The following is a 17,372-nucleotide window of genomic DNA, read 5'->3' on the forward strand; positions in this document are numbered from 1 at the left end:
ATGGCGCACCAGAAGTACTCATTACTGACAGAGGAGCTACATTTTCTGCAGAGCTCATCCAGCATATCCTTGGTCTTAGTCGCACCAATCATCGTCGCACGACTGCATACCACCCGCAAACAAACGACCTGACAGAACGTTTGAACAAGACCATTGCCGATATGTTGTCAATGTATGTGGACGTCCATCACAAGACATGGGACGAAGTATTGCCGTATGTAACATTTGCATACAATACCGCCGTTCAGGAAACTACCAACATGACTCCATTCAGCCTAGTTTACGACCGACAAGTGACGACCACGCTCGACGCCATGCTGCCCCACATAGACGAAAGTCCAAATGATGATGTCGCCTCTTTTCTACAGCGTGCCGAAGAGGCCCGTCAACTTGCACGGGTGCGAATACAGCAGCAGCAAGGCCGAGATGCACAACACTACAACCTGCGGCGGCGGACCGCAGAATATCGGCGAGGTGACCTTGTCTGGGTTTGGTACCCCATTCGACGACGCGGACTCAGCGAAAAACTCTTGCGCCGTTATTTCGGCCCCTACCGCGTTCTTCGACGCGTTAGTGAACTGGACTATGAAGTCGTTCCGCACGAGGAACCAGAGCCCCGGCGTCCCAAGCGTTCTGAAGTGGTCCACGTGGTCCGCTTGAAGCCTTTTCATGCCAGACAGTAGCCCCTTTTACTCTGTCCCTCTTTCAATCTAGCATCGGGACGATGCTTTTCGCACGGGGGGGGGGGGGGGGGGGGGGGCTAATGTAGCATGCGTTGACGACAAAGAAGCGCAGAAGTGAGAGGAAGAAGAAGTGTGCTAACCTCGAGCCTGAACTCCGACGCTGTTCGTAGAACCTTTGCCACGCCTTGGACCTCGGATGGAACTATAAGGGTCGCTGTTTACGCGACAATATATATATTGCTTCTTCTATTTGAAGCAAGGAAATAACTTCGAGTGAGCTATTTACCGAAAATAAGTTTCCGATTTAATCCGCACCATGTCGCACTGCAGGAATGCATGCATGCTTTTGTTCAGTACATCGATGTAAGCAACTACATGAGGAAGGTTGTCACTTTGAGAAATCTTTATTCTCGCTTTTCGTTGAATAGCGTATACGTCTACTTAAAATTCTCGCCTGTTCTTGATGTCTTGGTGCGTGTTTGTGCATTCTCTGTGTGACGATTGCACCGCATCCTTGGCTCCTCTGGCTTCCCGCATATGTGCTGCATTCCTACAATGCTTTCGATCGGCGGAGTTTGTGGCACTGTCCCGAGAACACTAGTCTAAATGTTCCAAAAGTGCTGGCGTCAAACGTCTTCTATATAGAATTCATTTTAAAACTTGAGGTGGCTATAAGACGTATCTATCCGCCAGTAACATGCTCACTGCGATCAACGATCAACTCATGCCTCGCTTCTGCTGTTCATTTCATTGCCCTTAGGTAGAACACGCTGTCACAGGACACTGCCATATGCAGCAGCTATGCTTCTAAAGCTGCATTTTCAAGTAGCCTGCTGGGGGTCGTCACGTGAGAATTTGTGCATTTGTTTAAGCCTTAAAATTTTCCTCATGCACGATTACTTCTTTTTATAATCCTTTGCTCTATTGTTTGTGCTTCACTGCACATAAATTTTGCAAGTTTTTGGATCTGTGATATTGTTATCGCACTAAATGCAAGCTTACCATTACATGAGCAAGTGTCCTTTGCCTTAACATATACGCTTATTGTATATTGTGAGAGCTTGGTGTTGGGCGTATATATATTTAAGGTGAAAGCCTTATATGGTTCACATGGTGCAAAATCTGAAGCTGGAAGTTGTCCGCCAAGCCTGTCCGCAATTAAAATGTGTCCATGAAGAGTGGATCCAATCGTGATTGCAAGAGTAGGAGGGGGTGGGTGGATTGTAGAAAAGCATGAAGTTAAAGAGGTGTGTAGTATACAGTAACTAGTAGCTGATGATGTCACCAATCAATTTACATGACGTCTCATGACAATGATGGCTTGCAAAAATGATGACATTATTAGTGTCATGACAAAATTGTCTTAAGTATAATGGGGGTATGTTTTTAAGATGAAAGCCTTATGTGTCACTCAAGGTGCGAAATTTGAGGCCGTAAGTAGCAGCACGTACTACCTAATAATTAATCACATTGCCAACTCATGTAAGTCTAATGCATTGGTGACTTGCAAAATGGTGATCATGTCAAGTTCCATAACCAAGACAGCTTGTAAAGATGTGACGTCATCAAGTCACATGACTAGGACAACTTGCACAAAGATGATGTCATTAAGTCAGATGACCAGGATGACTTGCAAAAAAGGCAATGACATCAAGTCACATAACCAGGATGAGCTGCAAAAGAAGGTGACTGGCATCATAAAGTCACTTGACAGTCATATAACCAGAACACCTTGCAGAAAGGTGATGTCAACTCACATACCAGGATGAATTGCAAAAGGTGACCTCATCAAGTCACATGACAAGGGTGATTTGCAAAAAGGTGATGACATCGTCAAGTCACATGATCACGATGACTTGCAAAAAAAGGCTACACCAAATCACATGACCAGGATTAGTTGCAAAATGATGGGGTCATCAAGTTGCATGACTCACATAACCAGGATGACTTGCAAGAAGTGATGGTGTCATCAAGTCACATGACCAGTATGCCATGCAAAAATAAGGGACGACACATATAGTCTTGCACCAGCAGTAGCAATGCTCGCTTTTACTCTTTTCCAGCGCAGATCCTGCAGTGCTTCCAAGCTTTCTTCAGCAGTCACCTGATGCCGGCAGCGGTTCTTTCCATTGGGGGTTATTGGGAGGTATTTGTTTCTACAGGAATCGCTTAGGCAAAAGTGATTGCTGCTATGGACCTATTTTATCCAGCAATTTTCTCTTGGATATATTCTTTTAAATCTATATTCTTTCTGCACGTGGCAATAATGGTATAGTAGTCGTTTCCTTGCAGTGTGGATGGACGAACAAAGGAAAAATGTAGCCTTTAAATGCATTCCTGCATTTTAAGAAGTTAGGAAAATACTTAAGTTCCCCTTTTTAAGTGGACGTGATAGTTTGGCTTAAATTTCCACCTTAATTGTTTTAAAAGAATGTCCTTGCACGTGAATGAGCAACCAGGTAAAATTTCTGTTGGTTCCAAGTGTGTCGGTTCCAGACGAGTTGGCTTTTTAGCACATTCCCAACTCAGCTGGGACCAACGGATGTTGGAACCTGCAGCTGAAGAATCCAGTAGTCTACCTACTGCATCATAACAATAAAATGAAGTCTTGGATAAATCTTTGGCACAGTGACCTTTTGTTTCCTGTCTTTTTGAATTGCATTCAAAAGCTGAAGTCAAAGTTTCTAAATGCGTACAAGAAATTGAAGACACTCGTGACTTGGGCTAAAATGTTATTGCCGTCCAGGATTACACAGATTTGCCTGTAGTGAGAGAGCACAAATAAAGCTTCAAAGCCCGCTCAGCCTTCCTGTCCCAGCTGCTGGAAGCTTGCTGGTTCTGAACCGGGACCTACTTGTTCCACCTGACAATCTCCCGGCAGACCAGCGGACCAGCGCCGCAAGGTTAAATTATGGCATAACGAGACCTTGAACAATGCTCTATAGGAATAGAGTTCACGCTCTAAAAGCATGCATGAGGTCTGTGCAAGTTGTGTGTATTTGTTGTTCTTCTTGTAGCTCCGCTGGAACCAGCTGGCCCGGCACAAAACCAGCATGTCCTGCAGCTGATATCAGTTGGTCCTGTACTAAAGCAACAAAGTCCTTGCTGGATCCATTAGAGAACCAGCAAGCTCTGCTGCTGGAACCAACTGGCTCAGCAAGGTTCCTGTTGGGACCAACTGAAACTATCAAAAACCAGCAGGAGCCAGCGGATTCCTAGCAAGCAATTTTAACCTGGGCTAGTGAAACCGGCAAACGAGAGCCTGTCCCGTCATACACTCTAAGGCGGACGGTTTAAGTGTTCACGTTCACCCTAATGTTTCCGACTGCCGATTACGGCGAGGCGGCGGTTTTTTGGCGGAACGAGCTGTAATACGGTATCGCGCAAAGTACTTTCACTGAACGACTTGTGGAGATCCTGGTACAGAAAAAAACTTAGGGTTTAAGCTGCGATGGAACCTAGCTATACCAGCCATGGTTTTTGTATTGTTTAGCAAGCTTGTACGAGGTTTGGCGGTTTGAATCGGGGGAATGAGTAGACGCGCGATAGAGCCAACACCACCTTTAATTGTGGGAATTGGTTTACAGGGAAGCGAAGGCTCAGTATCTGTTACACTTTCTTCTGTGGACACCTGAACCGCGCTATCAGGGAAGGGAGGGAGGTGGGAGTGAAAGAGGAGCCGTAGTGGACTGCTTCGGAGTAATTTTGACCACCTGGGGATCTTAACGTGCTCTGACATCATGCACGGACGCCTCACCGCGCCTCCACAAAGCCACCTAGAGTCTAGGTGGCTTTGGCCTCCATCGAAACGCAGACGTAAAGCCCTCCGCTACAGCAGTTCTTTCTCTCTTTCCGCTTTCACTCCCCCTTTCGCCCTTCCCTTATAATAATGCCCCGCCGGGGTGGTGCAGTGGTAAGACGCCCGACCACTGTGCCGGAGTCATCATCATCATCATCAGCCTCATTATACGCACTGCAGGGCGAAGGCCTCTCCCACATTTCTCCACTTAACCCGGTTCTGTGCTAGCTGCATCCACTTGACCCCTGCGAACTTCTTAATCTCATCCGCCCACCTAACTTTCTGCCGTCCCCTGCTACGCTTTCCTTCCCTTGGAATCCAGTTGTGCCGGAGTACCCGGGTTCGAACCCGACCTCGGCGGCTGCGTTTCGATGGAGGCGAAACGAAGAGGCGTCCGTGTGCTGTGCGATTTCAGCGCACGTTAAAGATCCCCAGGTGATCGAAATTACTCCGTAGCCCTCTACTATGGCTCCTCTTTCGCCCTTTCCACTTTCACTCCTCCCTTCCCTTACGGCGCGGTTGAGGTGTTCACAGGAAACAAGTGAGACAGTTACCGCGCCTTTCCCTTCCTATAAATCAATCAATCATACCTTATAATAATGCTCGGTTCTGGTGTCCACGGAGAAAGTGTGACAAATACTGCGTCTTTCCTATAAGCCAGTTTACCAATTTATCTGGAGTGTACTGTAGAGCTAATGAGGTCTAAAATTCTAGTGGGCAAATTGGACCGCTAAAAAAAGCCATTATAGCGCGATGGATCGCAGCCCTCCACTACGGCACCGCTATCGCCCTCTCTTCTTTTACTCCCACCTTCCTCCCTGCCTTTACGGCGTGGTACATGTGTCCGCGGAGAATTGTGACAGTAATAATAATAATGATTGGTTCACAGCAAGAGAAAGGCGCAGTATCTGTCACACTTGTTTCTGTAGACACCTGATAAATAAATTGGTTCACAAGAAGGGAAAGGCGCAGTATCTGTCGCACTTGTTTCTGTGGTCACCTGAACCGCGCCGTAAGGGAAGGGAGGGGGTGGAAGTGAAAGTGGAAAGAGAGAGAGGAGCCGTAGTGGAGGGCTACGGAGTAATTTCGACCACCTGGGGATCTTTAACGTGCGCTGACATCGCACAACAAACGGACGCCTCTTCGTTCCGTCTCCATCGAAACGCAGCCGCCGAGGTCGGGATCGAGCCCGGGTACTCCGGCACAGCAGTCGGGCGTCTTACCACTGCACCACCCCGGCGGGGCAGTGTAGACACCTAAACCGCAGGAAGGTGGGAGTGAAAGAGGAGCCGTAGCGGAGGGCTTAGGAATAATTTTGACAACCTGGGGATTTTTCACGTGCTCTGACATCGCACAGCACACGGACGCCTCTGAATTGTGACAGATACTGCTCTTTTATGCGAAGCATACTAGCCGCACAACCGAGCTCTTCCTTGCTGCGCCGCGCGCCGCCGCGTAGCTACCACTTGACCTACATCGGCGCACCACGTGATATGACGTCACAACAGCTGTGAAAGCTGGGATATAGCTGGGGCTCAACTCGTGCGCTCGCTTGCGGACGCGCAGCCTCCGCCGGCGGCCTAACTCCCGCTCCTATCGCTAGGAGATACTGACGTCACGCAATTGTATTAGAGCCGCCTGATTGCGATGGGATGGACGAGAGGCTGCAAACTTATAAGGAAATTTTAGAACACTACAGACTTAGCAGAAGGTCCCTGCCACCACCGGACCGAACGCTAACTAACAAGGAGGCCGTCGCTTGGCGGCGCCTGCAAGCTGGGAATTTCCCAAGTCCCGTCTGGCTTTTCCACACGCAAGTGGAGGAAAAGGCGGACGATAAATGCGAAACCTGCGGAGAAAGGGGTACTCTTGATCACATAATCTGGCAGTGCCTTGATTCCCCTGGCGGCAAGGAAAACATAAACAGTAGAGAAGCCTGGGAACTGCTACTGCGGAGCGAGTCCCCCGCCAACCAGCAGCAAGCTGTCCGCCTGGCGGCTGAAGCCGCGAAGAAACAGTCACTTCGCCTGTCTTTAGTCGCGGAGACCCCGGCCTCCGTCCCATAGGCCTGCGTGCCGGGGGCGGGGAGTAGGGGGCCTCCTACATCGGTGGAAAAATAAAGTTCATAACAACAACAACAACAAAAGGCGACGCACTCTTGTTGGTCACCGCAGTTTGCGGCGAGGGCTGGCCTGTCATTGAATTTTTGTCTGTTGTGGGCCGTCGTTGCACCCGCCACCGCTTCAGTGGTGGTGGACGACGGCCGTTGTTGCGGCGCGCGTCTTTCTCTCCCTCTTCTTTTTCTTTCTTCTCTATTTTCTCTTCTGTCCGCACGAGGCAGCGGAGGTGGCTCAGCTACAGAGCCAGTAGCAGGCCCGTTCATTTTCTTTTCCTTCTTCCTACAGCCACAACAACAACGTGCCGCTTCATTGGCGGGAACCGAGGCATGCGCTGGGGTCCATATTAGGCTCACTTTGAGGGCCAACTCTTTGACGGCCAGGATCCTCGCCGCTTCAGGCGAGATTCTGCCTTTCATGAAATTCCAGATAGCAGTTTTACTATCGCTGAGAACAAATTTCGCTTCCGTTCCAACGCAAGCGAGCGCTATTGCAACTTATTCAGCCGTCTCTATGTTGCGGCTGCGAATAGTCGCTGCCGACTAGGGAGCTCCTAGTCCATTGACTACTGAGACAACCGCCGTGCCTGAATTCCCACTAGCCGCGTCTACGTATGCGACCTCTTCGGGATCCATTTTTCCGAAGCGTTTTGTTAGCGCTTCGGCTCTCTTATTCCTCATCTCAGTATTATACTCCGGGTGCATATTCCTCAGGAGTGGGGGTATTGGTTGGTTGTACAACTTTTAATTCCATCGGAAACGGGGAGTCGTGCGCCCGCGGATTAGAGGCTGGCAGGTAGCCCTTGGCTTCTTGCGGCCTCTTCCGCCAGATGGACGGTGCGGTGCTGGATCGCAGGGTCCGCGCTTCGCAGCAGGGTATCCCAGGCTTCTCTACTTGTAATATTTTGCCCTATCCCTGGAGATTGTGGGCACTCCCAAATTATGTGGTCGAGGGTCCCTCTCGCCCCACAGTGTTTGCAGAGATCATTGTCCCTAAAGTCTGGTAGCGCGTGAAACGCCCAGACCGGGTTCATGAACGTATTAGTTTGTAGCCGCCTCCACGCGACAGCTTCTCTATTATTAAGTCTAACATCTGGCGGGGGTACCAGTCTACGTCCCAATTTATAATGGTCGATGATTTCCCCGTAATTTTGCAGAATCGCCTGGTGACGTCATGACCTGTGACGGTACATCGCGCGCCCCTTGTCGTACACAACCAGCATTTCTTTGAACGCATCAAAGTTCACCGGCGTTCTACGATTCGTTTAGAGGAAAGGAAAGGCGCAGTATCTGTCTCTCGCGGAATCCGGCTATCATCCTACGGTAAAGAAGTGGAATTATGGATGGATGGAATGTCCTTTATTGAATGGGAAGGCTCATGGCCATGAATGGGGATAAAGGGGAGTAGACATAATCTTCATTGTTTAGGTCGTCACTCGAATCACATTGCTCTAACCAGGCCACTAAGCGAGCCATACTTGGCAAATATCATCTGTGTGTTAGCATCAGTTTCTAGAAGGGAACGGTAGTTCAGGCGGTAGGGTTCGATCTCGGGGCGTCCAGTAGAAAAAGCAGGGCAATCCCAAAGTAAATGAGATATGCCGCCGCAGGTTACAGTCGTACAGTGGGGGCACGTAATCATTTACTCCGTATACTGACGCCAGCGGGTCATAATACGTGGCGTGTAAGCCGCATGGGCGATGAGCTTATTCAAAAATACTTCTTGACTTCGGGTGAGGTGGGTTCTTCTCGTAAAAGGTGGGTCTGGTGTGGCCACCTGCATGCGATGCTGACTGAGGCTACGAAGACTGGTCCGAGTACAGTGCATAAGGGCAAGAGAAGGGGTGAGTTGCCCGCCCAAGGTCGAATAAGGATGAAGCAAGGGGGATGGGGAAGTAAATGTGGACATCCCACCTGCCAAGGCAGCCGCGGCGTGTGCCGCCGCATTGCCCCCTGATTCGTCCGAGTGACCTGGGGTCCAGTGAATAGCGACAGTTCTGGTCGCGAGTTGGTGGCGTTTAAGGAGGCGCTGTATAGCCGTAGCTGTTGCATCTTGTGAACCCGGAGTAGCGATTTCCTTGTAAGCTTCAAAGGAATCAGTAAGAATACGTATTGGCCCAGTTCCGGTGCAAGACACTCCTGACAAGGCTCCCCAAATCGCGAGGAGTTCAGCGTGAAGAGGTGTACCTTGAGGTAGATGGCAGGCATAAGCGCCTGAAAGGGAAGGGTTGTCATCGCATACCCTGGCCATAGATGCGAATTCGCTTGTAATCGATGCGTCGGTGTATATATCAGTCGTATCAGGGATTCGCTCTTGTCGGTGATGGGCAGCTAGGAGCTTCCGGGGAATGACAAAATCGCGGTTTATAGGTCGGCGATGGACGCTTGTGACTACTGGCATCTCCCAAGGGGGAAGTGATGCATATAGGGCTGGTGTTTTGTCGTTACGCTGTTCATCCCAGGCCAGCAGGCGACGCCCCTGGACAGTGTTCTCTAGACGTATTCGATGACGCGTCTGTGACTCGGTAACGATGGTAGTGAGCGGTGGAAGAGCGGCCAAATGCTCAAGTTCGGCTATAGGAGTGTGCTTAGGCAGACCGGTAATAGTGCGTAGTGTTGCGTGATGAAGGCGTTCGACCTTAGCGAAGTCAGTCTTCGACAGTTGGAGGACGGGTGTGCCACAGAGGATTTTTCCGACCGCCGCTGCTCTGGCCATCGCGCGGCAGGCATGCTGCCGCGCACCGCCGTGCCGGTTGGACAGGCGACGAATAGTATGTAGCAGTGCTGGCCAAAGGCGTTGTAACTGATGAACCCATTTCTGGGGGCTGTTGCAGCTTGATATGGGCAGGCCAAGAATGCGGATTTGCCCATTTGAGGAGGTGATGGTGTTGCCTCCGATGTGAAGATGGATCTGCATACTGGAGTTGGTTTTATGTTTTCCGTCGATACTAATCAATTCTGTTTTATTTGGTGCGAGTTCGAGGCCAATTTTGGTTAGTGTATCTTCAAGACAAAGAAGGGCCGCCTGATGTTCAGTCTCCATAGAATATTTGTCTACGTAATCCGCTGCCTCAGTCCAGACGGTAATATCATCGGCATATATCTTGCGCTTGTGCTGATTTCCAGATTCTCGGCGACGCGTGTCATGGCCAAGTTGAACAATATGGGTCCGAGAATGGAGCCCTGAGGTACACCCCTATCCAAGTAATAGGTTTTGGGCACCCATCCCGGAGCTTTGCCATGTAGCTGAACGGGTCTAGATGTCAAAAAATTGCGGATCCAGATTTGGGCACGAGTACTAGGAAAGCGTTTGGCGAGTTCCTCCAGGATAACCTCATGGCGAACATTGTCAAAAGCTTTGTGTATATCGACAGCCAGGAGATAGTCAGGTAGCGTTTTACGATGAGCTCTATTCAGAACTCTTCGCAAAAGCCAAAGGCAGTCATGCGTTCCGAGGTTAGGGCGAAAGCCGGCTTGAGCTGGATGAAATCCAGGACTGACGTATTCAATGTAGTGACTAATCCGGGTATGCAGCAGGCGCTCGATGAGTTTACAGAGATGTGAAGTCAGTGCAATTTGACGCAAATTACTAGGAAGTATCTCCTTCTCAATGGCAACCCGGCTGATGTTGAAGATGAAGTTATACGCACCTTTTTCCCACACGCCGGCCTTACGCCTCCACCAGCAGTTTTCATTTTCCCAGTCGGAAACCCTGATCCAGACCTGGATCGCCCATTCTCAAAGAAAGAACTGCAAGCAGCCCTCGGAAGAGGCCGAGCTCGCGCCACACCCGGGCATGACCGAGTCAGTTGGCAGGAGCTTCGCAATCTCGACTCGGCAGCCCAGGATGCCCTTCTCGACATCATTAATCCTTACTGGGAGACCGGAACGGTACCGGAATTATGAAGAGCGTTTCACGACCATTTCTGTACATAACCACATGTAATAAATACCATGTCAGAAAAAAAAAAAATCCGGGGCGTGGCGCAGTTGGTAAAGCGCTCGGCTGGGGATCCAAGGGATGGATTCCCGGTGGAGACAAGGTTTATTAATTTATTTTTAACGCTCGCTTTCGAAAGCGTGTCACCCTCTGCCGACAGCTCCTGCTGACAACGATGAGAACCTAAAAGCTTTCGCCTTAAAACCAAGTTACGTGCCGTTACCAACTTTACGCTCAATGGGCATAGTCGGCTTTCACGCGGAGACTGTGATTGACACGAAGTTATTTACCAAAGTATCGAAAGCCTCTTTGCTGTAGGAGTCCGAAGAGCTTCTGTCCTACATGAATAGTCCGAAACAGACGCGCAGGTTCGCTTTTTTTTTTATTATTATTAAGAATGGCGGCCACGTTATGGAATGGGCTCCGCCAATGAGCCTCGTCCTTCCTTACAATAGGTCCCTAGAAAACACTCCACGAAGCCAAGCAGACAATTCGTCCTAGTTCTGCTTGTCAGGCTTCAGCGTGACGCGCTGATTTAGCACTACAAAATCACGTATACACACTGGGACTTGGGAATTTAGGACCTTTAAGGGTCCTAAACTCCTGAGTTTGTAGCGAAGTAGGAAACTTTACTGTACAGCGGAGGTGTTAATACGAATAAACGTTATGCACTGGTCTTTACCACTTGTCCGAAGGCACACACATTCGGCTGCATAGGGATTTCCTGTTGCTGATTTTGGGTAATAATTTTTCTCATCATTTTTTTTCCAGGCCGGCCACATAATATGTGAAGGAAGATGGTCGTTCAATAGAATAATAATAATAATAATAATAATAATAATAATAATAATAATAATAATAATAATAATAATAATAATAATAATAATAATAATAATAATAATAATAATAATAATAATAATAAATTGGTTCACAGGAAGGGAAAGGCGCAGTATCTGTCACACTTGCTATGTGGACACTTGAACCACGCCGTAATGGAAGGGAGGAAGGTGGGAGTGAAAGTGGAAAGAGAGAAATAGGAGCCGTAGTGGAGGGCTACGGCGTAATTTCGACCACCTGGGGATCTTTAACGTGCGCTGACATCGCACAGCACACGGACGCCTCTTCGTTTCGCCTCCATCGAAACGCAAGGTCGTTCAATGCCGAATTTTCTAGTTTATGACTTGGATCTACGGCAAGCCATTGTTGTTGCTCGAATGACTCGTGGGATTGGGTGTTTCTGTTGGAGTAGCGGTCCTGTTTTCGGACAAGTGGCATTACGTGGACACTGTGGCACGACAGATTTTTTCTTCACAGAGGAAATGCCTTCTCGCAGTTCAGCGTCACTCTGCACGAACAATAAGCCTCGGCTGTTTGCCCTTTAAGTGTTCTTGCCAAGGGCGAGATCTGGTCGAGCGAGTGTATTTGCGCCACATGTGCACCTTTAGGTTGGGAACGCCACCAATATGTGCGAGGCTATTCTAGCAGTCTATCTTGTATTCTGAAGGTGGCTGTTAAAGTGCTCAGTCAATATTGAAACCAGCGTGCTTGACACCACCGCTGTACCTGTGTCATTCAATTTCTCTCAACACTTTCAACAGTGGACTTAGGTATTGCGGCTGAGCATGGGCTGCAGTCGAAAGTTACGCATCTTGTGCGGTAAATAGACAGAATCACAACTATAATCAAAACACTAAGCAACCACTGTGGAAGGAAGGTACCGTTAGAAGAATTTGTAATTGAGCAAGTGGATGCATGCTTGAAAATTTAAATACATCACCAGAAACATGCACAGCAGAGGTTGGTTCTAATCGGGGAAAAACTGCAAATATGTATTAGCGCAATTTGATATGCGTATGTTTACAGGCCGATCCTTTTATCTATACTGATTTATTTCGTCCATTACTTTGGTAGGAGAAAGGAGCGTTTGTCACTGCACCTTTCGGTACCAGGCAGCCTTAGTCTCGGCCGGTGAAGACAAACCTTTGCCCTCCTGTCCCTGAAGTTTTGTGCAGAAGCCTCTACTCTGCGCAGAATTCAAGGCCAAATGACACAGGCCCTGCTTTTTTCTGTTCTCAATGCATGTTCCTCTTTGGGCTAGATTTCGTTTCCTAAGCATATACCGATTAACCGAATAGCGTCCTATGTCATATTTATCATCAGGAGATATTTTTGAGATTACTGCAGGTATACTGAGAGAGAGAGAGAGAGAAAAAAAAGGGCCTTGATCGTCGGGTGGAATCTGCCCTGGTAGGGTGCATGTTGGAGTCGACGGACTCAACGTTATCTGACTGATTAACTATGCTGTAAGTTTTTGAATATTTTTAGTGATCAGTTTCATGTTTCAGCTATAATCTTGCAGACTATCTCATTGCGAACTCCACAACTTTCTCTGCACTTCGAGTGCCTGCTTTGAAGTTCAGACGGGTACAGAAAAGCTACGAACATTAGTCTACGAGCCAGACATTAGTCGAGGGACAATTTCGTCACATCAGATTAGTCTGCCATATATACATTCTTTCAAAGTGCATTCGTCAACGTGGAGGATACGCGCAGTTACAAAAATTATTAAACTAATTTCGCTGAGCGCACGGATAACAACCGCATCCCCTTGCATTGTGTTTGTCGAACATCGTGGTTTTTAAACAAGGTTGAAAGGAGTTTAACAATCACTTTTTCATTGGTAGGGATATATAGTACAGTTGATGTATCAGAACCATGGTGCTAGAATAGTTTGATCAGAGCAGCTCACGCCTGGCGCCCACTTCCGAATCGAACACCTGACCCGTGCACACGCCGTCGCATACTTTTCATTCACGCACCCTTCGACTTTCTCCTCGCCAAGTTTTTTATTTTTCCCCCATTGTGGGACGCAATGCCTGGCAAGACGCGCTTGCATTGTGGATTCAAAAGAGGAGCATCGGCAGTAGAAGTCACTAGGCCAGATGAATGGCGCATGAGGGTGCAAGAAAAACAGCAGCAGCATGGAGGCAAGGCAGCGCAGCATTTGTGTACCAACCTGTGCGCACTACGCACATCCCTTCCGCACTGCCAGCTGTGGCACAGCCATCGGGCAGTCATGTGCGCGCACTTGTGTGCCTGCACAAACACGGTCGCTGCCTCGCCTTTCTCTTCCCTCCTCGCTTCCCGACCGACGGCTGGGCCTCACCCTGGACTTGGAGCGTCCGCAAAGCACCGCAGTTACCGCAGTGGTGGTACTGTTTGCACACACGCAGAAAGCGCAAGCAGCGGCGGCAGCGTTGCGCTCTTATTTTTCCACCCTCCAGCGTTCCCCCCACCACAACGCCCATACTCGTTCTTCCTCCTCGCCACGCCGTCTCCTCGCTGGAAGTGCGCGCAGAGGAAGTCACGTGGCCCCGCTTCTGCCTGCGCTCTCAGCCGCAACCTACTCGCTTTCTGGCTGCCTGTCTGGCCCGTTCCGCAGGCCAGGTGAGGGGAAGTGGGCTGACTGGCTGGCCGGTCGGTCGCGTCCGTCCATTCTCAGCTTCGCCGACGAGTGATCCGCGGCGGCTGTTGCTGCTGGATCAACTTTACGTGTGTGTGTGTATGCTTGTGCGTGCGCGCTTTCCGTGACGTCCGTCATCGAGTCGAGGTCTTCTCGGCCTGGACCGGTGATTCCTGGTACGGTGGGAGATATTTTACCGGAGCTAGGCGTACGGCACCCGGCGATTATTCCTCAGTTCGGCCGAGAGAAAGAAGCCGACGGCGGACGTGGCTCGCTACCTGTTCCGTGTCCCCTTCGGCGACGCACCTTCTCCGAATGAGTGGTGGTTCGTTGTGCCGTGAGCTCGCTGTCGGACATGTGAGCCCGTCAGAGGCAGCTACTGCGGCCCGGTCAGTGCCGCCGACCGAGTTCTGTTCGAGTTCGACCTGCGCCGCTGCGCTCTTGTCTTCGTCGTCCGTGGTGGTCGAAGCTCCTCCGCACGGATAACCGCAACCTTCTTCGACCGGAATATCGCTCTGTGCCACGCCAGGGTCGACTCGTCACGGCTCCTCCGTGTCGCAGTCCGGGAGACGGAGCCAGCATGAAGCCCGGCCGGACCAGGTGGGTTTTGCTCTGCACGAGCGTCATAAAGAGATTCAAAAGAGTAGGGAAGAGAAACAGGTGAGATTGCGAGAGCCGGTTCTGAACCTGTAGAAGCCTGTAAACGATGGCAGACGTTCGAGGGGTTCTGAAATCATCCGAGTTCCGTTTGAAACTCATTTAATGGCGTTTGTCTTGCCTGAGCACGACGTCCTGTTTCGCACGGGAAATATTTGTTGAAAGAACATTTACAACCCCCCCCCCCCCCCCCCGCACACACACTCCTCATGTTCCCTTATTTTTTTGTTCGTGTGTTCCGCTTATTTGTCATTAATTGCCTTTTGAACACAGTGTTATGACTTATGATTGACGTTTTGGCCGGCGTTATGTAGTAAAGAACGATGAGCGGAATGGGTGATGTAATGGAAAAGTGTGCGGAACAGAACTCGGAAGTCATGAAAACAATCGTCAGCGAAACAAGATGGATTAGCTGATGATGGGGTAAGATTTTCGTGGATACCTGCAAGCGTACCGAGCATCATAGACTGACTCAGAGCGCCCGTCGTAGTAATACAGATTGACGCCGACAGTAGTTTAGGCGGACGCAGTCGCATTCACGCCGCTCGTAGCCTTCCTTAAGGCTTTCTAATTACATTTCCGTTGCTGTGGCTGTCATCACTTACCATAAAAAGCGACAGAAGCTAGTGAGGCGATCGCACCTACTGCGATACATTTCCACTCAGTGCACCAAAGCGCCAGATCGTCAAGGTACAGTTTCACTGTGATTGTTTGTAAAAGTGCGAAGTTTTTTTTTTGTATTTTTTTATGGCATGGCGAGCCGTTTGCTTCTATTTTTTTTATCTTATGCCTAACAAATACTTAAAACCGTTAAAGCGCTCGTGTTGGGTAGCCCTTGGTCATATCCCTGACATTATATTCCAGCTATTTACGTGAGCGACTTGTAGCTGGCTGCACTGGGACTTGCGTGTTAGCCGATACACACTGCGGAAAATGCTCCCGAAGAGAAAAAAATTTCGTCGCGCCCCCTTGGAGAAGGCTGCATCATCGTTGATTTCCACGGTTTGGTTTTAGTTTCCATTGACGAAATCACTAGAGCAACAATCTTGAAATGTCCGAATTTTCTGTTACAGCTTTTTCTTGATCTTACGCTGGCTGCGTTGTCGTAATTGGCTTGCCCAGTTAAACGAGGCAGCTTGCATTGTTTACTCATTGTACGCATCTCTGGTCGATGTAACCTAAACTCGGCCAGGGTGATGATGCTTGATGAAGCGCATGTAACCGCAAGAAATACGCTATAAACGTAACAGTCTGAGCTTATCGTCAGCCGTTCGTGGAGCGGTTTGATATCATTCAACACGTCTGTTGAATCTTTCCTTGGGCATAAGGGTCACCGTATGCGATTCTTGTGCACCGCATTGCTCAAGCAGCACTATAAGCACCGCCCTCAGTTCAGTTCAGTTCAGTCGTGTCGACTCTTCGTGACCCTATGTATCATATCACGCCACGCTTTCCGGTCTCTCACTATCTTCCTAACATCACATAACTTCACCTGCAGCGCCTCGAGAATGCCATCTAACCATCGCGTTCGCTGCCTACCCCTTCTCCGGTGACCCTCAACCTTTCCCAACATCAAATCTTTCTCCAGCGACTCCTCTCTTCTCATCAGATGACCAAAGTAGCTGAGCTTTAACTTTAGAATTTGACCCTCCAATGAGCAGTCAGGGTTTATGGTCGACAATATCGACTGATTTGATCTGGCAGTCCAAGGAGCTCTCAAGAGTCTTCGCCAGCACCACAATTCAAACGCGTCAATTCTTCTGCGGTCAGCCTTTTTCACAGTCCAACTCTCGCATCCATACATCACAACTGGAAAGACCATACGGATCTTATGCACGAGTTATACGGATCTTGGTTGGCAAACTAATGTCTCTGCTCTATGACCGCCCTGGGATCCTCGAAATGCGGTCGCGCGCCGACATATGTGCTAGAACCCGCTTTTTTTTTTTTTTTTTTCTTGCCTTGCCTCTAACTGTCCAAGCATGTCTGCTGTCGAGAATCGGAAGAGTTGCCTCGAAGTGCTGGCATAGACCCTGGCAAGGACGGATAGCAACTTAATTGCAGCCGCTGTACTTCAAGCCTGGCGTTTCCTAATTTGAAACTGACGTAAAAATGTGCGCGGAGGAAAAACAAAACGGTTGTGCAAAGAAGGTGGAATCTGTGCAATCAGTCAGTTAGAACCTAATTTTGTGATACTCACCTGTCATCTGAATGCTAGCAGGCCGGAAATGGTGAGGTGTACCTTACAGGTCACTGCTGTGCTGTAAGTGGCACGTCGCGGTATCATGTGCACACGGGAAGGGATTCACGGACTAAGGCGCGCGTCTACACCAGGTTTCCTGAAAACATTCAGCCTGTACAAGCACTAGCTGCTTTAAAATAGTGCATTGCTTTCGCCCATTCATTCCACACGCGTATTGAGAGACGAGCGGGGCTCCATGAGATATATCATATGCGTTTGCGCAACTAAGTCAGACTGCAGCCAGGAAGCAGCCAACTGTAGACAATAATAGCATGGTCGGTTTCCACAGCTATAGTGTTTTAGTATACCGCAGCGTAGTCGACAAGGCAAAGCTACGCGAGGGACATGCATGGATGTGGATGTTTAGGAATTCAAGAGCCATTCCAAGAAAAAGGTCCAGGTGAACATAAAAGCAACTGAGCGCAGAAACCACTTCACTCGCTTGTAATTCGAGACTTTATAACGGTTAGGC

At 49.2% G+C, this 17,372-nt stretch overlaps 1 protein-coding gene across 6 annotated transcripts in view; it reads left to right on the forward strand.

Annotated features, from left to right (window-relative positions):
• The first annotated feature begins 13,931 nt into the window (after positions 1 to 13,931).
• LOC146191104 (uncharacterized) overlaps positions 13,932 to 17,372 on the forward strand; it is a 145,606-nt gene continuing 142,165 nt past the window's right edge. For all 6 annotated transcript variants that reach the window (XM_084601578.1, XM_084601580.1, XM_084601582.1 and 3 more), the window contains exon 1: positions 13,932 to 14,601. In XM_084601578.1, coding sequence (XP_084457704.1) covers positions 14,582 to 14,601 — 20 coding nt within the window. In that variant the 5' untranslated portion in view covers positions 13,932 to 14,581. The remainder of the gene's footprint in view (positions 14,602 to 17,372) is intronic.

The sequence above is a fragment of the Amblyomma maculatum genome, chromosome 4, assembly GCF_055883805.1.
Source record: "Amblyomma maculatum isolate TAMU_Amacu chromosome 4, ASM5588380v1, whole genome shotgun sequence".
NCBI classification, from domain to species: Eukaryota; Metazoa; Arthropoda; class Arachnida; order Ixodida; family Ixodidae; genus Amblyomma; species Amblyomma maculatum.